At 53.9% G+C, this 24,966-nt stretch overlaps 1 protein-coding gene across 11 annotated transcripts in view; it reads left to right on the top strand.

Moving 5' to 3' along the window:
* PRR5L (proline rich 5 like) overlaps positions 1-24,966 on the top strand; it is a 72,366-nt gene extending 47,400 nt beyond the window's left edge. For 8 of the 11 annotated variants that reach the window (XM_045893889.3, XM_045893888.3, XM_045893886.3 and 5 more), the window contains exons 5-8: positions 665-817; positions 8,565-8,705; positions 13,586-13,712; positions 22,216-24,966. In XM_045893889.3, the coding sequence (XP_045749845.1) occupies positions 665-817; positions 8,565-8,705; positions 13,586-13,712; positions 22,216-22,610 (816 nt within the window). In that variant the 3' untranslated portion in view covers positions 22,611-24,966. Of the gene's footprint in view, positions 1-664; positions 818-5,434; positions 5,527-8,564; positions 8,706-13,585; positions 13,713-22,215 lie in introns of all 11 variants that reach the window. The other 3 variants (XM_045893890.3, XM_064576627.1, XM_064576628.1) reach the window with 3 other exon arrangements.

Below are 24,966 nucleotides of genomic sequence, written 5' to 3'. Positions count from 1 at the left end.
ACCTGCCTTGTCTCCTGTAGGCAGTGTCTTCCCTGACCATCGGTCAAGTAAGGGTAGTGGCACCAGCCGGAGGGGACTATCGGGAGGGTTGGAATTAGGTGAAATGAAGGAAATAAAGCCTCTGACACACACAGAACACTCAACAGTTGTTAGGTGCAATTGCAAAAGGACTTCGCCTTTTTCTCTCTTTCCACAACTTTCCACACACACGCTCACTGACGGACACATACCCACGGCTTCTTAGAGTTTTACGCATAGTCTCTTGCACGTTAGCATGAGAAACCCTAAATTTATCTTTTTTAAAAAAATACTATTTCTGCCTAATTTCCCATTACCTCAGTGCTCCCTCTTCTGAGTTTAGATTAAGGGCTTGAAGGACATTGTGTGTCAACCCTAGGCCTGCCATAGGAGCCAGCCAAGAGTGAGGCATGCCTCCTTCTGCTTGAAGGGATGGGATGGCGGTTGGGTTTGGCTCTTGTCTCCCTCTTTTGCTGACTTCTCCCCAAGCCTGATCCTCCAAGAGGACAAAAGTCTCCTCAGACTTGGAGGCATGACTAGCCTACAAGTGCCTAGAACCCCGCTCCCTCAGCCATGGGAAGTGGAAGAAGGTTTTGTCACTCTCTGAAGTGGCCCAACCCTTGTGTTCTTTGTTCTCTCTTGACAGAACCAGCTTCTTGCAAAAGGCCTGTTGTTTGTGGAGGAGAAGATTAAGCTGTGTGAAGGCAAGTACAAGGCGGGCTCGTACAGCGGGCTCTGTGACTCAGCCTCTGATGTTTGGACAGCTGACGTGCTTCTGTCCAAAAGTGGCGGACTCCAAGTGAGTGAGTCACCCCGCCCGTTTCTCCTCCAGCCAGGTGGCAGCACTTCCCTTGGAGCGTGGTGGTGCGTGTCAGATCTGTATTTTGAGAAGTCAGGTAGAATCGGGGTGGTCTTCTCAGAGACCTTGTGGAGGGTTCTCGCAGGATGCGTGCTGGCGGTCTCCTGGGAAGGGATCAGTTATACTACAGATCCTGTCATGCCGTTCTCTCGGGTCTGATCCAGGCTATTCCTAATTGGCCTTTTTCGTATTTCTCGAGGTCCTATATGACAGGAGTGCTCTACCCATTTGGCGGACGTTATACTAAGCAGGTACCTGCTGAGTGAGATATGATTTGATAGGCAAAGGAAGATTTCCTGACCTTAAAATGTTTTAGAGCCCACGGGACAGGATGGAAAGGCACCAAATGGAGATGGGACCAAGGCAAGAATTGGCCAACCCCATGACTCTACCAGGGGCTACTCCCAGCTGCCACCAAGGTGGATCCTGATCTTAGCTTACCACCTATTGCTTGGGTGACTTCTGGCACGTTTCTAGTTTCTTGGTTTTTTTTTTTTTTTCCCTATCATTTTTAAAATGATGTGAGTTTAAAAGGGAGTATAGGGAGCGTAATTGGCGTAGCACTGTTATCCGGCCACAGACTGATTCCTTCTTTTTTTTTTTCTCTACTCTAGTTTAGAAACTTCTACCTGGAGGTCAAATTTACTACTACAGATTTACTACTAGACACAGACATGGCAGGCAGGAGAGCGTGCCTTCCCCCGCACCCACCCCCCCCACCCCGGGAAAGACACTCTTGGCTGGTGTCGTATAAAGATGAAATAGGAGACAAATGAGAACTGGTGCTGGAAGGGCTGGTACCTGGCGCACAGTAAGAGCTCGGCAGCCCTTTGGAGGAATAGAGGCTAGAAACTAACTTCTGTATATCTGAGAGCTGACTGAGCCTGTAACCTTGTTTTCCCTCAGTACAACTGTATTCAGGCTTTTTTAACCTTATAAATGCCCCCTAGCCTAAGGCCTTATTTATTTTTATTTTTTGAGAGCGAGCGCGCGTGCGTGCATGCAAGCAGGAAGGAGGGGCAGAGGGAGAGGGAGAGAGAGAATCCTAAGCAGGCTCCACGCCCAGTGCCAAGCTTGATGCGGGGCTCGATCTCACAACCCCGAGATCATGACCTGAGCTGAAATCAAGAGTCAGACACTCAACCCACGGAGCCACCCAGGCGCCCCCCAGGGCCTTATTTTTGAGTGAACTGGCTTTGACAAGAGGTTTGTGCCCCTTGTGCATGTTGGGGTCAGGCTACTACACAAGCGTGGAAGGTGACAGTCTCAGAAAGGGAGGGAAGAGAAGCACGGTCTGTGACCATGGTATTTGCCTGGAAGTCATCTGGGGAGTTATCACAAGCTCCTGGAAACATGGAAAACCAGCTTCATGAACAAGATACCGAGCAAAACCAGAGATTTAAGTGCTTTCAAGGGGAGGTTCAGTGCCTCTCATTCGAGTGACCCTCGACATAAATACTCTGGAGTGAAAGCTCAGGAATGGAGCTACGCTAACCCGGGCAAACGAAGGTCCTCCGAGGTTCTCTGCTCAGCCCCCAAAGTGCGCTACGGGGCACCGGACCGGGTGTTCTCCCTGGGGTCCACTCTCGTCCTGGTGTCTGAGCGGCCCTTCTGCTCAGCAAAGGGGCCCGTGGAAAACCTGTAAGGGCCTTTCCTGTCTTCCAGACATCCCCACTTTTTATGTTATGTAGTACAGCTCCAAGAGAGATTTTATTTGGCTAAAAGGATCCTCTTGCTCTAACACGTAGCTCGGGAGCCACAGACAGGATCCATCCTTTCACCGAAAGGACCTCAGTGTTTATGCACGGGCACCCCGCCTCCCGGCCGCAGACCCAGCCCCCACAGCTCTTACCCAGGTGCTGCTCTTCTGCGGGCAGGATCGGTCATGATAATTCCAGTAATTTCCCAGAGCTTTAGCCACCTTGACCCCGAGGAGCTTCTCATTCCCCTTCTATAGACATGCGGCGATCTAAATTCCCGTGGCATATTAAGAGGACAATTTCTGTAGGGTGTTCATCTAGACCCTTCCATCCAGCTGCCCTTCATCTTGGCAGGGAGTGAAGTCCTCTGGGCTGTTTTCTGAAGGTGAAGTCACATCCCTGTAACTCTCTCTTCCCCGGGGCTCCCCTGCTTTGTTAGCCTGTGTCTGTCTGATGTTCTCCTCTGAACGCTTTCCAAAACATCCATTACTCTGTGAAGTGTGAAGCCAGCAATTAGACACAGGTTCCCAGGAGAGGTGCCTTCCCCTGCCGGGTCGAAGGATTACCTCATGTGCTGACGAGCGTTCCATTGGCGGCGGAGGGGAATAAGCACTGACCTGCACGAGTCTCCTTCCTTTCTTCCATGTCGGGAAGGCCTCTGCTTGTCTTCCTCATGGAAGGCTTAGGATACAGGCCATCAGTAAAGGAGCTGGAAGAGCCCTTTCTTCTGTGAAGGACATTATCCAGCTGCTGGGGTCACCTTGGTTTTGGGTACCAGGATGAGAGCTAACGTTTCAGATGTTCCTTCTGACCTCCCTGGCTCCTCCCTGCCGTGAACTAGCATAGCCTGCATTTGAAAAGACTTGTACATTCAGACATTGATTGGTGGTCAACTATGTACCAGGTGCTTTGCTAGGTGCTGGGGACACAGTGGTGAACAAAGCCATCCTAGGATTCCCAGGCCCTCGTGGAGCTCACAGCCACTGGTGGAGATAGATATTAATCAAATCATCATCAAATATAAAACTGTAATTGCAACAGGTATTAAGGCTACAATCCGTAGAAGCGGCGTTTGACCAGTGGAGAGACTTTGCTATAGAGGTGGTGCTGGAGCTAAAACTAGAAGGACAGACAGATGTAAGTTAGGCAGAGAGAGGGGGAAAGAACAGTCTAGGCAAAGGGACTAGCACATGCAAAAGCCCTGTGGTGTGAAGGATCATGGTGAACATGAGGGGCTAAGGTAAAATCCACATAGTTGGGGCCCAAAGGTTGAAGGGAAAGGTCAAGTTCAAGGGTAAGGTTACAGAAGAAGGAAACAGACTCCCCCCTCCCCGCCCCCCCCCGCCCCCGGCAACTAGAGTGCCTATATTGTGGAGGTTTTCTTGATCTAAGAGCAAAGGAAAATGTTGGAGCTAATTACTAAGTCCTGTTCTGTCCTGTCCCATATTTGGATTAAACGGTAACTTCCTTCCACTCACCGGCCTTAGCATCTGTGAAAACCTGCACACTTGATACTTGCCATTCATTCACTCAAAGATTTCTAAAAATGGATTTATTGATCTGTCTGGCCTCATGCTAAGCACTAGAAATAATAACGGTGAGCAGGACAGACAGGGCTTACGTGCTTACTCCCGTTCTAGTGGAGGAGACAAGAGAAGTCAGTAAGTGATTCCAGCCGAGTGTAATTAGCACTCCGGGAGGGAAATGAGAGGGTGCTATGGATTTGCATTTTCCCCTAGTGTGTTTCTCTCTGACCTTTCAAAATCTGCACGTCTTCGGCCCTGCTCGCTGCTCGTTACGTCCGTGCTCTGCTCTCTCTCTCGCAGCCACTGCTTTTATTGTCCATTAAATTAATAGGCGGAAGATGCTAAATGAATCTTTCAAGATCTGCTCAGTGAACTGGCAGTGTTTTGCCAGACGTATCTCTCAGTGTCTAATCTTGGCTGACCCAGTTTCTCTGCCTCAGATGAGCAAAGACAGTACTCAGTCAGTTGTGTCACCTAGGTCATTAACATGCAGGCACCGTGGGGGTCCCTCCCTGCCCGTGTCCGCCTTCCTGCAGGTGCAGAGTTTCTGGCGCAGCCTTCCGGTGGCATTGGGTGCCCCATGTACAGGCAGCCTGGGGTCAGCCTTCTGGGTCCCAGGGGTGAGAGTAGGCACAGCATGAGGAGGTGGGTCCTGTGTTTTGCAGGTGACCACTGCAGAGCATGCTGTCCACCTCCCACCCGCCACCCGGCCTCTGGTTATTGCAAACCAGTGGGGGTGGAAGTGACAGTCTCTAGGCCCTTTTTCCCCCCTCCCTGTACTGACAGCTCGAATCCAGAATGAAACAAAAACAAAACAAAAAAGCAGTGTTGTCATGATTAGAAAATCAAAACAATAACTGTACACGTGATCCTCCTAGATTAAATCTGTCAAAAGCATGGGTTCTGGAATTCCAGCTCTGCCTTCTAGCTGTGTGACGTTGAGCTAGACCCTCAGCCTCTCTGAGCCTGTAAAATGAGGTCATAGGGTTTACTCATGAAACGGCCTGTAGATAAGTAGTTTAGCACAGTGCCTGAGAATGTTGTAACCATTCTTGTGATGGCACCCATTGTCATGTCATTTCCAAACTTCAGCTCCTGTTTCTGGAGTGGGGGATAGAAGGCATATTTGCCTATTTTTGATTAAGTCTTCCCATCCAATCGCACATTGACTTGTAGTAATGCCTCCGAGAGCAAACGTAGGTCATGAGCTTCTTCCCCTGTCCCCCTGTCCCCATGCTGCATTTGACCTGGGACTGTCTCTAGCCTCTCCTGCAAGTAATGACAAATTCTTTTCTTTCTTCCTCCCCTCCCATCTTCTCGTCCTTGTGTAGGTGAAAATCGCATTGAGGTTCTGGCTGAAGTGTGGGACCACTTCTTCACTGAGACTCTCCCCACCCTGCAGGCAATATTTTATCCAGTTCAGGTCAGTCTCACTGAGGAACGACCTCCTGCCGGCCTCGGCACTCTGTCTCCTTCCTTGGCCTTTGGCCAGCTGGGACCTCCTGGTGAAGGGGGGAGAGGCAGGACATTGGGCGCCTGAGTTGGCTAAGGACCACAGCGCTCTTTGGAGGGCTCTCTGGTCTATGTTTAGCATCTAACCTCAAGCCAAGAGAGAGTGCCTGCATAACTAGCAATTTGTAGGCTCTTGTCACCCTCTTGGTTTTGAGTATTCCTATATATTCTTGGCGTGGTTTGTTTCTCCCGTTTTCAGAAGTAGAGAAGATGGGGCAGGGAGACTTTTGTTTCCTCTTTTTCTTCCCCCTCCCTTTCTTGGAAGCCCGATTTTAAAGCAAGATTCCTGTTATCCCAAATTGTGGGAAGGGAATCATGTCTCTTGCCTTCTGTGAGGGATGCCTGAAGACAAGTAGCCACGTGAGGGAGCAGAAAGAACACTGGACTCCATCAGTCAGTCGTTGGGCTTAGGTAAACTCATTTCACTTCTCTGAAATGTTTCATCTGCAAAATGTGGGCTTTCGAGCAAAAAATGAGCAGCATCTCCTTAGTATTCGTATTCTGTGATCAGAGCTTATTCTAACACTTGAGTTGCTTTCCTTCTACCTTCCTGCAGAGGCTAATAGCAGGACTGGTCACTGCCAGGTCAGAATGGACACCCCTGCAGGCAGGTTGACCGATAGATCTTCCTCTCCAAGATTCACATCTCCATCCTCCACTTACCCCACCCCCGCTCCGCCCACTGGGGTGAAGGCGCATATCTAATGGGGCTTTGTTGAAGTGCGGGTGTGGGGCCCAGCAATGGCACAGCCCTTAGCGATGCTGTGTGCCAGACACAAGGGCCCACAGACTTTGTTTGCTCTGAATGGTGTTGTACGGGAACTTGGAATTCCTTTAAATATGTGTCAATACCTAAAAATTGGGAGGTTACGCCTACTGAGTCCATTTCCCATTTCTGGCCTGCCCCTCACAGTTCCAGTAGAAGCTCTGGCCTACAGCTCACTGCTCTCTTCATCCCATCCTTAGCCCCATCCTCTACCACCGTGAGAGGGTTTGCAGCATTTTTGGGGTCAGTTCAGCTCCCATACCCACAAACGTCTCCCCTCCCTGTAATGGTCACTCCTAGGCCAGCGCTGGGTCCTAAGAAGACAGACACGGGAGGTAGAGTTGCCAGAGTTAGCAAATAAAATTATAGAATGCTGGGTTAAATTTGAATTTCAGATAAACAATGAATAATGCAATATCTAGAACCATACTTCTACTAAAAAATTATTCACGTTCAACTGGACAGTCTCTGTTTCATTTGGCAACCCTACTGGAGGGGCTGTGTAGACCTGGGTCTCTGTCTTAGGGCCCCGTGGGCATGGAATTTCAACGTGGGGGTGTCCAGATGGGTTAGAATGGGAGTGTGGCATCTGAGTGGGCATGGCCCTGGTACAGTCATCGGATGGCCAAGAAGGGCCCTCATTGGCATATATCCAGGCAGGAAACCAGTTGTGCGGGTCTGAGGATGTTACGCATTCTGCCTCTCTTGAAGAATTGCAAGCTCCGGTGATAGTTGATATTGCCCCAATCCACCCCCTTCCCCACACACAGTTTCCCAAGTGCTGCTGCTGATCCAGGCACCCCACCTTGAGAAGCCCGGAGTTAGGGGTTCTCACTACCGGTAGTAACACGCCGAGGTGTCTGTCAGTCCAGCTCCGTCCACCTCAGAGCCCCCTGTCTGTATGGGTGTCTGTGTGAGCCCTACTTCCTCGGTGGACAGATGTGTTTTTGAGTACCTACTGTGTTCAAGGGGGCGGAAGCTTGCTTTCATTTTCCTACCTTAGAAGGCGAAAGGGACCTGGGAGATGAAATGAGGGCATAGCTAGCTACGAGGTCGGAGGTCATTGTGGACTGTAGCGTCTTGGAAAAGGCAAAGTTGGCGGAGGGGGGCCTGCTGCCACTGGAGTCGGGCCAGGAAGGCAGTCGAGGAAGGGGGTGGTTGACTCGAGCCTGGAAGGCACCTGTTGGCGGTTGTATGCATCTCTGGGGACTGGGAGGGGGGAGGGAGAGGGGCATGCGGAGATGGCAAAACCACTCTTGACTGCATTTCTGTGAAACCCTAAGGACGTCTAGGAAATGTAAAACTTCCTTAAGCCTTGGCAGACGTGAGGGATGAAAAGCGACATCCCGTTTGGCAGGTACCTTCATGATCTCTTTGGCTCCACCAAGAGCAGCCCGTTTTTGGTGTGTGTCATGTGTATACGTGCAAAGGAGAGTCTAGGAGAGAGGGCCTCCTTTCTCTTTCTGCTTTGGGAAACTTTGGGAGCCCTAAAATCAAATAGTTAAGGTTTGAGACCCAGCTCTACCCGGGGGATAGAACCGTAACTCTGGGCTCTAGGTGTTTCCTCTGTGAAGTAGGTTTAATAATAGTACCTGTCTCGAAGGGTGGGATTAATCGTGTTAGTTCCATCGAAAATATTGAGAGTCATGCCTAGCCCCTGGAGCTTAGTAAGTATAGCTCTTAGGATTAGGAGTTCCTTTCACCCTCCGCCCACACCGTGCATGGTCAGACTTGTCCCTGTGTTTTCCTTCTTGGCCTGGCGCAAGCTAGGTGCTCACATACTGAACAGGGTTGAGGAAGCAGCCTTGAAAGTGGGGGTGGGGGATGGGGGTCGGGGGTGTTGATCTTTTCTCTCATTTCCCCCCATCTTCCTCTCTCTTCTTCCTTCCTGACCCCCCCCCCCGCCCTCATGACAGCATGGCCCCCATTGATGTGTCTTGTATCATCTTGAGTCACTTAGGCAGGTTGAGTCACACCTTATCTTAAACGAAGCTTTCATTGGGAAGGACTAGGGCCAAGTCTTCGACTCTTTGGCAGCGCCCCTGCCCGCCCCGAGTCCTGCAGACACCTCGTCCTGTCCCATCCTGGTGTTCTGTCCACACTGGTTGTCCTGGACCCCGTGTGGCCGGCAGCATATCCAGCGGGCTCTCACCTCCCGGCCCTGCCCCCTCTCTCCTCTCCAGGGCCAGGAGCTGACCATCCGCCAGATCTCCCTGCTGGGCTTCCGCGACCTGGTCCTGCTGAAGGTGAAGCTGGGTGATTTGCTGCTGCTGGCCCAGTCCCAGCCACCCTCATCCATTGTCCAGATGTTGCTCATCCTGCAGGTGGGTGAGGCCCCACTGGAGACGTGGCCACCAGGCCGGGGGAGGAAGAGACCCTGTGGGACGGGGGAGGGACCAAACGACCTGAGCACCTTAGCTCAGCTAGTATGCTTCGGTGTCGTCGTTCCTGTTCCTTAGCACGTTTGTTCATTTGCTGTACCTCCACCGAGCCCCTGCGAGGCCCCTGGCGCTGTGCTGCGTGCTGGGATCCCAGTGGGGGGGGGGGGGGGGCAAGAGGCACAGTCCTGTCCTTCAGGGAGCGGACACCCTCCCTCCTCGCCTGGGAGCCTCAAGTAGCACGTGACGGCAAGAGCCTCCTGCGGGTGAGCTCGAGCCAGACCAGGAGCTCACTGGAAGGTTCCCGGGGCAGGAGGGCATCCTAAGAGACTACAACCAGAAGCGAGACCATGTCAGGCCCCAAAGCAGCCAGCCTGTCGCCACTTGCTGGTCTTTCCTTGTCTCTCTCTGATGCCGCCTCTGTTGGCCCTGCCCGCTGTCTCTTGGACTGGGTGTCTCTGTCTTTCCCCCTCCCTCTGCAGACTTGTGCTCAGTACTGTGGTTCACACCTGACCAAACCTGGCATCACGCACACAGCTCACGCGTTTCCACCAAGTGGTGACCCAGATGGTCGCCTCTTCATCTCCATTCCGAATCAACAGTAGGAAGACAAGCTAACACTACCAGTTCCTGGCTGTGTACCTGGTGCAGGCCGAGGACTTTACGTGGTGTTTTCTGAATCAGATCATCCAAATGACCACTTCGTGAAGTAGATAGTGTTGTTATTCCCATTTTCCAGGCAAAGAAATGGAAACCCAGGAAGTGTGTGTTTGTCCAAGGTCCCTCAGCAAGTGGTAGTAGGATTCAGAGCTGTGGACACTCAGGGGAAAGAGTTGGGTTGGCCTAGCCCCGGCTACACGACTCTCCTTTGCCAATCAGCCATGATCTTGGGTCAAGTACCATAAACATGGCCTCAGGGAGCCCAATCCTATGGATAGGGGTGCACAATTCCCATGAAACAGAGATGTGGCCAGGGACACCCCCAAAAGAGGGCTCCTGTGCCTCCACCTTTGTAATAAGTTCAGATCCCACAGCATCAGGTCTGAGCTGTTCCCCAAGGCAGCCGGTATCCTCCTTGCTCAGGCTGGCGGTGACCCCACTGCCCTCCAGCAGGCTTGGGGCCTTGGTCTCCCCCTCCCCCAGCTGCTGTTCTCTTCTGGCTCTCTGAGCTGGGCCATGCTTCTGGACCTTCTCCGCCTTTCCTGAAGTCTGAGAGGAGCAAGAGTTACCTAATAGGATAAGGGTGCTCTTTATTGGCTGGAAAACCAGGTCAGGTGTTTTTCGGGCAGGAAGGAGAAGGAGGGGGGTTCGGAAAGTGGGGGGGGGGCTTGTGTCTGAGAAGCATGAAGTAGAGCTTGCATCCCAAGTGAGGAGTCTAGAAAATGACCCCTTTGGGGTCCAGATGGGAAGACTGGGAAAGAAAAGTTGGGCTTTCTCCCTCTTATTTCCATTTATGATATTTTAAGGATGAGAGCTGATTCTTTTGTTGTTGGTGTTGTTTGTTTTTGTTCCTTGGAGGGAGAATTGGGGTGAGGGCCCCCGCCTGCTGATAGTAGCCCAGGAAGGCCTCTGTCTGTGCTAATGAAAAACATCCACCATGTTCCCACATTGGACAACCCAACAGCCATAGCAGAAGGCTGCCATCATCCCCTTGCCAGCCCCTGGGGGGTTAGCCTGCTTCCCTAGGAGACACTTCCTTCATCCTCTGTAGCCTCCAGCCCACGTTGCTCTCCATGGGCTTCCCGGTGATCTTAGGAGAATGGCCTGATCTGTACCCCGGCCTCCGGTCCTCCCACCTCCCCAGCCTCACCTGGAGCCTCCGGTCACACTGATCACCTTTGCCTCTCCCTGGGGCAGCAAGTCTTCGCACCTGGGTTCCCTTTGAGGAGAACACGGTCTCCTGGGACCCACAGCCCCCTTCCGGTCAAGGCAGGTCTGCCCACGTTCTCCTCCCTCTTGTACCTTCAGCACCCATTGCATGGTAGACGCGCGGTAGGTGTCAACTAAACATGTGCCCAGTGAGTGACGGCACAGCTAGCAAGAGCCTGAGTGGGACCAACCCCAGGTCTCTGGCCTCCAGTCCTCTGATGGTGATCATCGTGCAGGGATTTATTTCTTGGCAGAGGGAAAGAAGTACAGTCAGAGAAGCTCTGTGGTTGTGACAGATGGTTGGGAAGTTGAGCGAGGGAACAGTCCCTGTTGTCCTATTTTCGCAGAGGAGGTGGAGGTTCAGAAGAGTTGGCCAAGCAGCTTAAGGTCACATACTAATTTGTGAGAGAGTGGGTCTGTCACCCATTCCTCAGCCCTTGCTCTTTCTACCTGCCCAGCCAGCCTTGCTCAGGTAGCACGGCCTCCCTCCTGCAGCGCCCCAGGGCCCTGGGAGAGATCGCAGAAGCTTCTGAGATGGTCCACTTTCATGCGGGCATTTGGCGCTGTTTCCTGGAGGGTCTCACGGGGCGAGTTCTGGCCCATGTTCTTCCTTACTCTGGGAGCCGTAAAGCTGGGAATGTGACAGGGACGAATAGGGGTTTTGGGCCCATCCGCATCTATCTTCTTGAGTAGCAGGGCACAGCTGCTGGATCTCAATGCCCCTGGACCATGTCCACTGCAGGAAATCAGGACCCCCGTTAGAATTGCTCCCTTCTCCCGCCAGGCCCTCACTTGCCCCAGTGCCACGAGATCTGGGGCAGATTTCTCCGGGCCTGACTCTCCTACAGCGAAAAGAGCCATTCCTCAGGCCTTCGTGTCTCCCTTTTTTGGTGCTCTTCCAAAATGTCCCCGAACAAACCCCTCCCTCCCCGACATGTGCAAGGGACTCCAAGTTCCCTGTTCTGGGTTATATGCTTCTGTCCCCAGGCTGCCCCAGGGAGAGGCTGAGCCAGAGACTTTGACCATCACAGAGATCTGGTTCCTCCTGGCAGGTGCAGCCAGATCCTGAGATCATCCTGGGACAGTGCCTTCTGAGGGGCCCCCGTGCGGTCACCCAGGGTCCCGTGCCAAGCAGGGTCCTGTGCTTGGTTTATTCTCTCCTGTCGCTTAGTAATCTTTGAACAAGGGAACCCCGCCCACATTTTCATTTTGCCCTGAGCCTTGCAAAGAGGTGGCCAGTCCGGCAGCCAGGCTGAGGGCTGTCAGGTTGTCTGTCGGCCGCTGCCCTGGGAGAAACCCATCCAGCTTCAAAGCATGCGCATGTTACCCATTTTCACCCCACCTCTTGCCTCTTCTTTCTCTGTTGTCCCTCTCTGTTGAGTGGGGGGGAAGGCTTGGGGCGAGAAGGCAGACAAGAAATATCAAGGAGGAAAATATTGAATTAAAAAAAAAAAGTTTCCTTAGCTCTGAACACCAGTCGAGGTGGTTTTGGGGCTGAAACTGCCCTGCTCTGGAGGCCTGAGTGGTCTCCGGGGAGCCCGAGGAAGGCTCCCCTCTCCCTTCTGCAGCCTTGAGGATTCCCTTCCTGGCTGAAGCACCCCCAGGGCTTTCCCCCTTTATTTCCACTGCTAGATTGTCCAGTCCTTCAGCCCAGGTTGAGGACTAGGTATCAGAGCCCAGGGGGCAGGAAAAACCCTCCTGCCTTCCCCCTGGGCAGCCCTCACTGCGGTACTATGCCGTGGGTCGGAGGCCCACTCCTGTTCATTCTGCATGTCCTCCCCTCTGACCCCTTCCCAGCCCCAACCCCAAGTCTTCTGCCCCAGAACCCCCTTCCCCAGCCTCCTTTGTGTTTCCTTAAGCCAAACCCCTCCCTTCCACCGCCCCCAGCCAGCCCTGTCTTTGTGGGGTGGCGTTGACAAGGGGCCAAGTCAGCTTGGGTACAGGGAGCCCCCGCTTCACCCAGCCATCCCCGGCCTGTGTGACGGGCCCTTCTCGCTTCCCTCCCCCACCGTGTTTTCCTCCAATCCCCCCAACTCCAGCACAGTGGGGAGTTTCTACTTTTTAAGTGAAGGTGATGTAACCTCTCTTCCGCTCTGAGAATTTGGTGGGACACCCTGTTGGGCTGAGCACAGCTCTGCGCCCCTGCAGCCCCTCAACAGAGCAAGGCTTCAAGTCCTTTCCAGCGAGAAATTGGATTCCCTAGGAGTCTGCTGGTCTTCTAGAGAACCTGGGTCACTTTTGGTCTCCCTTTTAAAGGTGTTTGAGCGTTGTCATTTGTGTTAGTTGGTGTTTGCTCAGGCTCAGCCCCGAGGACGCCTGTCATGTTGGGCTGTTGAACTAACTCTTCATCTTGGGGCGGAATGTATGTCTAGCTCCACAGTGACTCTCTCTTCTACTGTTCTGGATTTTTCCACATTCTGTCCCCCTTTCTTTTCTAGCCTCCTTAACAAGTGGCAGTAAGATGGGCTCAGAGCCGAAACAGCCTGCATTCCAGTCCTGAGTTACATGAGCCCTCTGGGTCTTAACTTTCTTATCTGTAGAAGGGGGATGATGAGGGCACCTGGCTCCTTGGGCTGTGGAGAGGCCCCCGTGCTTTGGTCCATGTAAAGTGCTTAGGGAAGTGCCTGCATGCCAAGTATGAAGCAGCCACTCTGAGGGTGGGCTGGGATTACTGTGGTTGGGACCCGTCAGACTTCAACCCTGGAGCTGGCGTGAGGACAGTCCCGCCTGCCCCGAGTGGCTGGGGCCCGACGGGAGAAGCCGCCGCGGGGCACAGTTCTGATCACTGTGACTGGGGTTCGGGCCTCGGATTCCTTCATTCCAGCCACGAGGATGCTGTCGGCAGGTATCACGGCTCTGAATGTAGTGGGAGGGCCGGCGGGATTTGCTCGCTGAGTGCCAAGCTGGCCCTGGCCTCTTTTGACGGACCTTTGTCTCTCTTGGATGTTTATTTCCAGAGTGTTCACGAGCCCACAGGCCCCAGTGAGGGTTATTTGCAGCTGGAGGAACTGGTGAAGCAAGTGGTGTCTCCTTTCCTGGGCATCAGTGAGGACCGCGGCGTCTCGGGTCCCACGTCCATGTCAGGTAAGGGGCGAGGCTCTCAGGCTGCAGGGGCCTCGGGGAGAATGCTGCCCGTGATGTTTTCCTGAGCCTGGGTTGTGTAGCAAGCTCTTTGCTTCTCATGTGGGTCCCGGCTAATCTGTGCATGTTAATCACCCGTGCTTCCCGCTGGCCTGCGTTGGGGTAACCTCCCTGCTTGACGAGTCCTCCCCAGGGACTGATACTGCGCCTCTGTGGTCTTGCTTGTCTGATCTGCCTGACTAGTGGCTTTGATCTTTTCCGTGTTCCTGCAGTGTTCATTTTCCCGTATCTGATAGCCAGAAACTGGGCCTGATTGCAACGCCCCCCACACACTTGAGTGGAAAAACCACCTGTGGTAGATTTTCCCTTGAAAGCAGCTTGAAATGGGAAGACAACTCGTTTGGTGTACGGCCAGACGAAATGGAGCTGCTGTTGTCCCCCCCTCGCCGGCCCCTCCTTGTCCGTAGGTACCGCCAGGGCCTGCACGCCAGGGAAAGGCGCTCCTGGACTGGGGACAAGTCCGGCTGGTGGCTCTAAAACTAGCATCAGTGTCAGGGTCTGCACTTGGCACCCCGGAGAATCTAGAGGTGAATTGCATCTGTTCCTTCTCTCCGTGAACCCGCAGTCCAGATGGGGAAATAGCCATATAATAGGCTTATCATAAGAGACATTCCTCAGTTACCTTTTGAAATGAGAGCCCCCCCAAATGCAGGAATGTCCCTATCTCCAGCAACCTTAATGGGACGCATATAGTATATGGTCCGTGTAGAGTAGGTACTCAAAAACATATCTGTAGGTGGATGACAGTCAGTTGTACCCCAAGGGAGGGGTGACCAGCGCCTGTCCAGGGGTGCAGAGGCGGAAAGGGATTCCCTGAAATTGGAATCTTCTGCCCTGCTCTCCTTGCTCCAGTGGAATTGTAGCTGAGTGTCCAAGAAAAGGGCACAGTGTCCAGTGAGGTTCTGCCCCTTCCTGGGCCTCAGTACTGCAGGAAAAGCAGGGCGGCTGGGAGGTTTCCTGGCCGCTTCATGTGTCTCTGGAGACACCGGCGTAGCCATGGCTGCCACACATCTGGGGTGCTGGCCCCAGCCCGCCTGCCGGGTCCTTCCCCCCCGCCCTTCCTTCCTGCCTCGCTCGCTCACTCACCCAGGAGCTGGTACAAGCCAGAGCGAGTAACAGTGCCTGCTGAAGGAAAACCGTCAGCTGTGAGCGGGGGGCCACGTTGCTCTGCCCTCCCTGGAGCCCGCCTTCTGGCTTCGGCCCAGCTCACGGGCTCGCCAGCTCCCCAAGCTTGGGCGGGACGATCCAGGCAGATGTCAGGACACAAGCAGGTGAGCTGGGCCGTGGCAGGGACCTGGCCATCGGCCGGGCCTAGAGCCGAGAGTAAGGATAGATTTGGAAGTTTGTTCAGGGAGTACTTACTCTAAGAGGCGATGCCTTTGGCTTTCCAGTTAAGCTCAGAATAATACATACTTTTGGCAAATTATAAAGTAAAGGCCTGAGATTTTCTTATACCAAGGACAAGCCTCGCCTCCAGGCTGTTGTCTCAGGAGGGGCAGAAAATGACTCTTTTTTTAAATAGTTTTTTTTTATTATTGTTATTATTATTATTCTTTCTTTTTTTTTTTTTTAAGATTTTATTTACTTATTTGAGACAGAGAGAATGAGAGAGAGAGCACATGAGAGGGGGGAGGGTCAGAGGCAGAAGCAGACCCCCCGCTGAGCAGGGAGCCCGATGCGGGACTCGATCCCGGGACTCCAGGATCATGACCTGAGCCGAAGGCAGTCTCCTAACCAACTGAGCCACCCAGGCGCCCCTATTATTATTATTATTATTATTATTATTATTATTATTATTATTTTAGCAAATGTGTCCTGAGGCCCCCCCAGGTACCTTGTGAGGTGAGGTGCTGCGGGGATACCCATGACTAAATGGACCCGTCTCTGCCCTGTGGTGCACACGGGCCAGTGAGGAAGTCACAGACAAGAGATCACAATGACTCATTAGTGTGCACAGACTCTGATTGGGGGAAGTGCATCAGCCATGGGGCCCACGGCAGGGGCCCTTCCCTCGGACTGGGAAATCAGGGGAGGCTCCCCGAAGGAAGTGATACCTGAGATGCGGAAGTGATACCTGAGATGCGTCCTGTAGGACGAATTTGAATTAGTCCCTGTTTGCTTCCCTGTTTGCTCAGCTATCCCAAACAAAGGGAAGGATCTTTGGGAGGGCTCTGGGGTAGGAGGAGGGGAACAGGAGGTTGGAGCCTTTGAGGAACTGAAAGACCTTCAGAGTTACAAAGTGGTTGGTGGCAAGGGAAGGCACAGGCCACAGACTACATCTTGGGCAGGCACTCTGCCGGGCGGGCTGAATACCCTACCACAGAGTGGGCACCACTGTACCCATTTCACAGGTGAGGCAAATGAGGATTAAGGTCACTCAGCTATTGGAGCTGGGATTTCAAAGCCCCAGGTTGGTTGCACCCTCACCCCAGCCTCCCCCTGTCAGTTTCCAGGTGATTGTGATTTTACTGAGGGGCAGTTGAGGAGGTGTTCTTCCCCCTCATTCCTTAGCCCAACGGAGTTCCGGGGCCAGACATTTCACCCCAAACCTCTGCATACTAAACAGCTAAAATGGTCACAATGGAGCCCTTCCCTGTTGAGGACACCTCTTTGCCAGATAAAGTGAGGACTCTCTGGGCGTTAGTCTTCCCCCCAGTAGAACGGAGGCCATAACTTACGTCTGTCCCGCCTGAAGGAGAGGAGTATGGAGACCACCAACGGAAGTGTAAAGCCACAGGAGGGCTTTGCCATGGTCCACTCAGGGCCCACCCAGGGCTGGGAGTGGCCAAGGGCAGTGGGAGGGCTCATCTCGGAAGCCCGCACTTCTGCCTGTCCTGTTGCAGGTGCTGCCCAGACGCTTGTCTTCCTGGTACGGCCTGCTGAGGGGTGGCTGCTGTGCTGACCTCAGTCTCAGACTCAGGAAGAAACTTCCTGGGGGAGGTAACCAGAGCCAGAGAAGTGGTTTCTCCGGCGGGGGAGGCGCACCTGCCCAGGCCTGTCTGACCCCATGGGGATTCTTGGGAAGAGTCTCTTCCTCTGAGCCAGGCCGATGGGCTTGAGAAGTGAGCCTCACCCACTGACGTGCAAGGCTTGGGGGAGAGAGAGGAGTCTGAGGCTCGTGTTGGAGGACGGTGTACGATGGATGGCTCTGTTCCAGAGCAGTCACTTTCCTGGGGCGGTGGGGATGTGGAGGTGAGGAGGAAGAGTGAAAGCTTTAAAAAAAAAAAAGATTGGTCAGAGGCTGGGCCCACATCCTACCTTTCTAGTTCCCAAAGCTTCCAGACGGCTGCCCTGGCTGCTTCCAGGGCCCTCGGAGCAAACACGCAGAACATTCAGCATGCTGTGTTCTCCCACACAAAAGCCCTGGCCTCCCACAGATCTTCCTCCATTGTGTTTCCAGGGGGAGGGCCCTTTCCTCAAGATACTGTAACTTCTCCTCGTGACAAGTAGGCTTTCATGGGCTTTCAGGTGCCCGGGCCTGGAGAGAGACGCCCACAATGGGCTTGGTGTGCAGAGGTCACAATACCCACATTATGGCAGCCACTCCTGCGAGCCTGGGAGATCAAAGGCCTGGGAACCAAGTCCCCCACAAAGGGGCTGAGGACCGCCTCATCCAGGCTCTGCTTCTCTGGGGGTTTGAAAGGAGCTGCCATTGCTCACTCGGGTGCAAGGGGATGAATGCCAGAGCTCAGTGGGGCGCCTGGGGAGTGAGGAAGGAATAAAGGCCCCCCGGGCCCCACCCCGTGTGAAAGGCAGAAGGAGGCGGTCTGGAGGTGGGTGCTGGCCGTGGTGGCAGGACCCGGAGCCTCTCCCAGCTCAGAGGGCACCACTACAAGGAAAGGACCCATTTCAGCCCCCAGGAGGTGCCCACAGCTTAATCAGTCTCTTTAAGGGAGAGTTCCTTCTCTGAGTGGCAGGGCCTGGCTTTCCCTGGTACAAATAAGAAGGAGGCGGGGACGGTGGCGGGCAGCACCAGTGTGGGTAGCTGTCTCAGCTCCCAGCCCAGTATGTGGCCTGACCCCACTGGGGACGCAGCTGACGTGCTTGTCTGAGGTTGGCTCTGGAGTCTGGTGGGAGCTCATCGAGGGAACACTGTCTGCCGAGGGGACTCAACACAGCCCAGCGGCCCCTGTGGTCTCCGTTCTGCCCACACCCAGTCCTGGGAACCAGAACGTTCCACCCAGAAGGCAGAAGAGTCCTAGGCCGCTCCTGTGAGTCATGAGCAGGGAAGAGCCATCAGGAGAGAGGCAGGGCCGGCCACAGAAGGAACAGGGCCTTGAAACGACAAGGGCCTGGCTTCAGCTGTGTGGCCTGGAGTAAGTTACTTGATGTCTCTGAGCTGCAGAGGGCTGAGCACAGAGAAGGAAGAAGGGGCCCTGTCCGAGCCCAGGACCCAGGCAGAGCTGCTCCCTGCTGTGTTACGGGCCCCAGCTAGAGGGTGGCCTGGCCTCCTTGGAATCATTCCAGATGAAAAATTGTGCCTCTCCCTGGGAGCCCAGACCACATCCTGGCGCTTGCCGTGCTGGGTGGTCCTGCCTGATGATTTGTCAGTCTCCCCATAGACTGTCAGCTCGTTGGGGGCAGGGAACACGTGGGGACCCTCGTACCCCAGGCCCTAGCACAGTTCTCGGCTCCGAGGGAGTGAATGAGTGAATGTCTGGGTTCCGTCCGTCAGTCGCTCTGGAACAGACCCCTCCGAAATGACTGCTCTTTAGGACTTTTCCTCCTGGCTCCCCAGCAGGTTCCTGCCTTCACCTCCACCCTGTCATTTGTTGACCTTGTCTTTTTTTAATTCCATTTTAGTTACCATACAGCGTTGTATTAGTTTCAGGTGTACAATAGAGTGATTCGGTAACTCCGTACTTGTTGACCTTGTTCTAACAGATCTTTGTGTGCAGGCTTCCCAAGGGGCAGAAACGGGGGCTCCACCGTCAGCCCTCGGCTTGAATCCTGCTTCCATCCCTAACTGGCTGCAAGGTTAATTAGCATCTTGACTTCAGATTCCTTTTCTGCAAAATGGTCCGAAGACGAGCATGGCGGTGAAGCACCCCCTTTTTTGATAACAGTACCTCGCCCACAGTAGATGCTCAGCTAGTGATTGCTCCCAAGACCCTACCCCCCACCCCATACAGGCACACACGTACACGCACGTGCGCTGGGCTCGGGCCCCTGTAGGCGGGTCCCGTGGCAGGTTTGCATTTCTCCCTCTCAGCAGTGACTGCAGTGTTTTGCAGGTCGCAGCTCAGAGTGTTTGTTGAAGGAGGAGACAGGTGTCGTGGGACCCCTCCGCACTGTGTTTCCAGCTCTCAGCAGCAGCTGAAGTGGCCTCTCTTGTTTTTGCTCCCTGTTAACCTCCCCAAGGACTTTGGGCCTCTGGGCTAACTCAGTGTGTGAGAGAGACAGATAATGGCAGGCACCCATCTGAAACACCTTTCCTGGCTCATTCTGCCGGGCTGGGGCCCCTGGAAATCATCGAACAGATCGTCATTTCCTCTAGAGATGCTGCGTGGGTCCACCGTCTATCCTCCAGGCCCTCAGCTTACCCTGTGTCCTGGGCCCAGCCTTAGCTCCAGCTCACTTCTCTTCCTGGGTCTGCGTGTGAGAAAGGCTCACCGAACCGTCTAGTCCAGTCTCCGGCCCAGCTGGTTGAGGGTTTGGGCCACAACAGATTTTGCAACTGCCAATCATAGGTGCTTGCTTCTAATGGCTAGCAGGAGACAAATGAATTGTTTTCAAGGGCATTATTTTTAAGGATGGTTCTTTAATGGGACCCCGGCTTCTTTGAACCCTTCTGGTGCCTCTGTCTTATAGTTATCGATTTTTGTGATCATAAAAGTAATACATGGTTATTGTAACACTGTGGGAACATTATAGAAACGTTGAGGGTATGAGCCCCCATTCTCCCGAGAGAACCTCGGCCAATGCTTGGCATGGATTCTTCCTTCTTGGTTGCTCCTTGCCATTTTGTCTCCTATTCGTTCTTCCCCAAAGAGAAGAGCCGCTGACCCAGCCCTCCTGGCCAATACCAGCCTCTTGTTCAGCACCTCCTGGGGGGTAGCATTTGCTGTTCATGGCGTCCGAGAGGAATGTGTCTTCCGAGGGCATCCGTGGAGCCCTGAGACAAAGTATTATGCAGTGGGGAAGGTCTGGGCACTGCTGTTCAGAGCCTAAGAGATTGGGCTGAGCCTCAGTCTTCCTCATCTGAACAATGGGGAGAGTGAGGAGAGCCCTGGTGTTTCAAAGGGAGATAGGGACTCAGCAGTGAGAAAATGGATGGGAACACTCAGGAAAATTCTACATATTATTCTTTGGTTTTGAGAAGTAATTATTATTACCTGTCAGCTCCCTTGGGGCTCAGAGCCAACAGACTTGGTGACTCAGTCCTAAGATTTCGGATTTTATCCTCTCGTCATTGGATGTGCATCTGTGCGTATATGTGGACCTATAAAACTGTCAAGTGACAGGAACCCCTAAGAGCCTTGCAGATGGACATGGCAGGTCTCACAGCAATGCCCATCTAGGAGCATGAGCTCTGGAAGTGATGACGGAGTGTGTCCGGGCCCTCCAGACTCACAGGAAGAGCCGAGAGTAAACTAAAGCAGAGTGGGCCATGTGTCCCCAAGGACAGTCTCTGAGCCGCATGGTTTGCTTTCCCTTTAGAAACTAGGTCTTCCCCTGGGATCCTGTCCATGTGCAGGAACACCACCCCTGTCATGCTTCTCCCCTCCTGCCCACTGCCTCCCCCTGCTGAGAAAGGGATGGGTTTCTTTTGGGGTCTTCAGGGTCTCAGGGACGTGGGAGCCGTGGAAAGTGGGGCCAGATGAGATGCGGTAGGCGGCTGGCCGGCTGGGAGAGGTATGCACTGGTAGAAAGAGGGATGTGTAACAGAACCCACTTGGTCCTCGGCCCTCCATTCTTGCTGGGGTCCTCCAGCCAGCTCATGATACAGATGCAGTGCCGATGTGGGGGAAGAGGTGTGGTGCCTCTTGAGGAGCAGGGGGAGGTAACCGGACCGAGACAGGGGATGTAGGCTTGTCGTGGCCCTGGCTTTCCTTACTTCTGGCCCCTCAGGCTCCAACCCTGCGTAGCTCCTGCCAGGTGCATCTTTCTGGAGCACAACCCCCAACCTGCCCCGTCCCCCCACGGCTTGTCTGATCACAGAAGGTTCCATCTGGCTTTCAAGGGCCCTCCTGCCTGTTTGTGCACGTCTCCACTGTTTCATGTCTTCCATGTTCCAGCCAGGCTGTGGCCGGATGGCGCACCTGGCTCAGCACCAGAAATGCTGTGTGTGTCCAGCATCTGGAATGATGCTGTCCCTCCCCCCAGCTCCAGTATACGTCCTCCCTGACACATGGATCCGCTTTTTCCTGCCTCGAAACCCCTTGTCCTTCCCTGGAGATACTCAGCCTATTCTAGTTCTGTGTGCTTCGTGTGGGGGTGTCTAGGAAGAGCAGGGTCTGCAGTGGGACCTCACTTCACTCCCAGCTGCACTGTGGCCTAGCTGTGTGCACGTAGGTCAATTATCACCGCTCTGATACTCCCGTTTTCTCATCTGTCAAGTGGGAGCTAATAGCATATCATGACTTAAGGTCAGTTTTTAGGAGGAGTCAAAAGATGATTGCATGTCAAGGCTTAGCGTAGTTTCTGGAATGTGCGGAGTGCTCAGGCAGCAGTGGTTTTCCAATAATTTGTGGCCAGGCCTCGTCTTCGGGGTCTGCCTCCACGGGGCCGTCTGCGGAGTCTTGCCCATCCCTTGATGGTGCCAAAGGCTGCTGGAATCGCATATGACTTGAACAGAACGCAGGTCACAGCCCCTTGATCTGGTGGGAGGGGCACTGTGGTCCCGGTCAGGATGATTTGGAGGATGTCCCACGGCCCTCACTTTGGCAGCTGAGGTCCCCTAAGCTGGACTTAGGCTTGTATATGTGGGTATATGTGGACCTATAAAACTGTCAAGTGACAGGAACCCCTGAGAGCCTTGCAGATGGACATGGCAGGTCTCACTGCAATGCCCATCTAGGAGCATGAGCTCTGGAAGTGATGATGGAGTGTGTCCGGGCCCTCTGGAATGAGGGGCTAAGTCATCTCCTGTCACCGGGGAGGCCCCTACTTCCTGCTGAACAGAGCCAGAGCGTGTCTTCTAGAAGCTGGTCCAGCCAGTGCCCAGGCCTTTGGCGGAGACTGGTTGAAAGGAAATGTAGGGCGAATGCAGTGAAGCTCAGGCGGCAGCTGGGAAAGAGAACCTGACGCGCCCTGGGAAGCCCTCTGGGGCACCCCCGCTCTGTCCCCGCATGTCCACGCTTCAGGTTCCTCCCCTGCCTTTCGGCACGTCTGTACCTCAAGCTGTTCCTGGGCATGGAGCCACCACGTCCCTGTGGTCCCAAACACAGGAGCAGGTTTTGCCCCCCCTCCCCAGTGACAGTCTTTGCTGGTTTTTCTCTTGCAGCCAGACGCCACTCCAGGGGCCGGCCCAAGGTCGCGGGCCTGAGCTACGCCTGCCCGACCCCCGCCCTCAGCCGGCCCCTGAATGAGACGGCTCTGACCCCCCTGGCGGAGCAGGAGGGGGAGGCCTACCTGGAGAAGTGCGGCGGCGTCCGGCGGCACACGGTGGCCAACGCCCACTCGGACATCCAGCTGCTGGCGATGGCCACCATGATGCACTCGGGCCTGGGTGAGGAGCCTGGCGGGGAGGACGAGGGCCTGCTCCTGCCGCCCAGCTTCTCGCCACCGCACCGGCAATGCTCCAGCGAGCCCAACATCACCGACAGCCCCGATGCCCTGCAGCAGGGGGCCGCGGGCAGCCAGGGGGACTCCGAGCTGAACTGTGCTTCCCTCAGCTGAATGCCCACCCCCAGGACCTCCCAGCGTGAGCAGGCTCCATGCCCCGGGGCAGGGGCGGGCCGGGCAGAGCTCCCCAAGGGCTCCTCCTGGAGGCCTAGTCCAAGTGTCCTGGTTGTGAACCTCTCCGTTTTCGTGACTGTGACCCCCCTCTTGGCAGCCACACAGACCCGACTGCCTGATGCTCACTTTCTGCTTGCCTGACTCCGGATCCTCCTCTGCGGGCCCTGCCCCCAGATCAGTGCTGTCGACGCTCCCGACCATATCGCCCAGGGCCGCTGGCTTGAGGATAGCGGGAGGTTGGCTGAGCCACACACAAAGCCCACAGGGATGCACTGGCCTCCGGAGATCCCCTGTAGGTTCTTGTGATGCGGGGCTGCCAGGAGAAAAGAGGTGGTAGAGCGGTACCTCTCCTCCCCTGTTCTGGGTGGAGCGAAAGCAGGCAGCGGCCCCTGCCAAGCACGACGCTGGGAGCGTGCCTTCCTGTTTTACTTTCAGAATTCCTGGAAAAGAGTTGTCCCTCTGGTGGGTGAGGGTCATTCTGCTCGGTATCCAGATCCTACATGCCGCCTTTGACTTTTGGCCCCGGGGGGCCACCCGGCTGGAGAAAAGTCCTCTTTGATGAAGCCTCGGCACTCTTCTCTCTGGCCTCCTTCCAAGCTCAAGGAACTAACCTCCCTGGTGGAGTAGCTGGTGCCTTTGTTCAGCTCTCATTTCAGAAACTGACCATTTTCCTGTTATGGGTGCGGGGCCAGTGGATGCCAACCAAGTAGTCTGTTCCTGGATTTGACTTGAATTTTTTTAATGTGCATCGTTTCAAAAAAAAAAAATTGTTTGCAAATATTTGCACGTAGGTTCTTGCATTGCTCATTTCCAAGGGCGTGTGTCTTCAAACTAGAAAATAAACAACCCCCCCCCCCCCCCACTTAGGAAAAGAGCCTGGAAGTGGTTCAGGGTGCAGGTGATCCGTGGTGGGCAGGGCTCATCAGCTGCAGAGTGCTGGAAGCAGCTGGATTTAAATCCAAAATGGCCTGTGTTTGTGAGCATCACGGTCCATAGCACTGAGTTAGGGAGGCTCCGTTTGCCTCAAGAGCAGAGGGTCATAGCAAATGCAATGTCTCAGTGCTTTAAAGTAGGGGAAGATGGGGGGAGATGTGGGCAGGACCTTTTGGAGAGAGGTTCGTTCCCTGTGATTAAAGAAGTGCCTGGAATTTCTAACATCTGAGCTCTCAAAATGCTGTTTGGGGCAGCAGGCTTTGGTACTGTGCTGAATCCTTAACACTGCTCCCTCTGGGTCTGGGCTTTTTATCCACCTAGAAGCCCTCTTCTCTTTGTATTTGCCTGTTGGCCCCACCAATAACAGCTCCAGAAAAAAGAGAAGGCTTTCCCGAGTCCTTCTGGTACCTTCTAGGTGTCCTGTTAGTCTTTGGAAACTGTTAATGAGACATGAGCCAGCTTGGCTTCCAATATGGCAGGAGGTGGCTGGGAGAGGACGAGGACAGTGTGAGCTGCCAGCAGGGAAGGCGGCCTTCTAAGCATATCTAAGCCTTGACAGCACATCCCTTCTGGGTGAAGAGCTGGAATATGACCAGAGTCATGCTTTGGATGGCTTGTACTTTTGGAAAGTTAGTTTAAAACGTTGTCTCATTTTTATTCTTCTAAGAGAACGTGGAAAGAAATGTCCAAAGGAGACCTTCTGAGAATTTCAAACAAAAAATAAGGTCTGCGTATGTGTTGGATGAAGTCCACAAATTGACTAACGTGCATTAGCAATAGAACATCAGTAAGTAACAACAGGATGATTTATTTGACTGCTGGTGTCTGTGCTTACTGGCACTCGGGACTAGTATTTATCGATCCAGGCGAAGTCATTAATCATGCTTGGGTATGCTTCTTTAGTTTCCAACGTTAATGATACACACGCTTGTAAATGCCTTGTTCTTATACTAAATGCCCCTGATGGGGCCAGCAACCATCGGTTAAACACGTGAGCGCTCAGGCTGAGAACGGGAGTGTCAGTGTAGACCCAGTGTACTTAATTGCTGACTGTGAGCCAGTTTACAACTTCACCTTTGATGTCTGTGCCTGATCCTGTGCCGTGGATATTTCAGACTGTACAGAAACACTTTTGTTGATGTTGACGGGCATTTTAGCCATCAGACCTGTCGCGAGAGCGACAGCGGTGGTGCTGGCAAGCACTTTTTCGCCCCTTTATGAGACGAAGCTAGGATCTTCTGGTGGCTGCGCTTTAATGACAGGAAGCTATCCCGACTCCAAGCTCTGGGTGAGCTCACAGACCAAAAACCTTTCATGTTGTCTGTTTCCAAAATAGATTCAATAAACATCATTTTGTACACGT

Source organism: Mirounga angustirostris, unplaced genomic scaffold (assembly GCF_029215605.1).
Source record: "Mirounga angustirostris isolate CCGP_5_RB_7025 unplaced genomic scaffold, mMirAng1.0.hap1 SCAF_13, whole genome shotgun sequence".
Classification (NCBI taxonomy): Eukaryota; Metazoa; Chordata; class Mammalia; order Carnivora; family Phocidae; genus Mirounga; species Mirounga angustirostris.
This window is presented reverse-complemented; position numbering and strand designations above follow the sequence as displayed.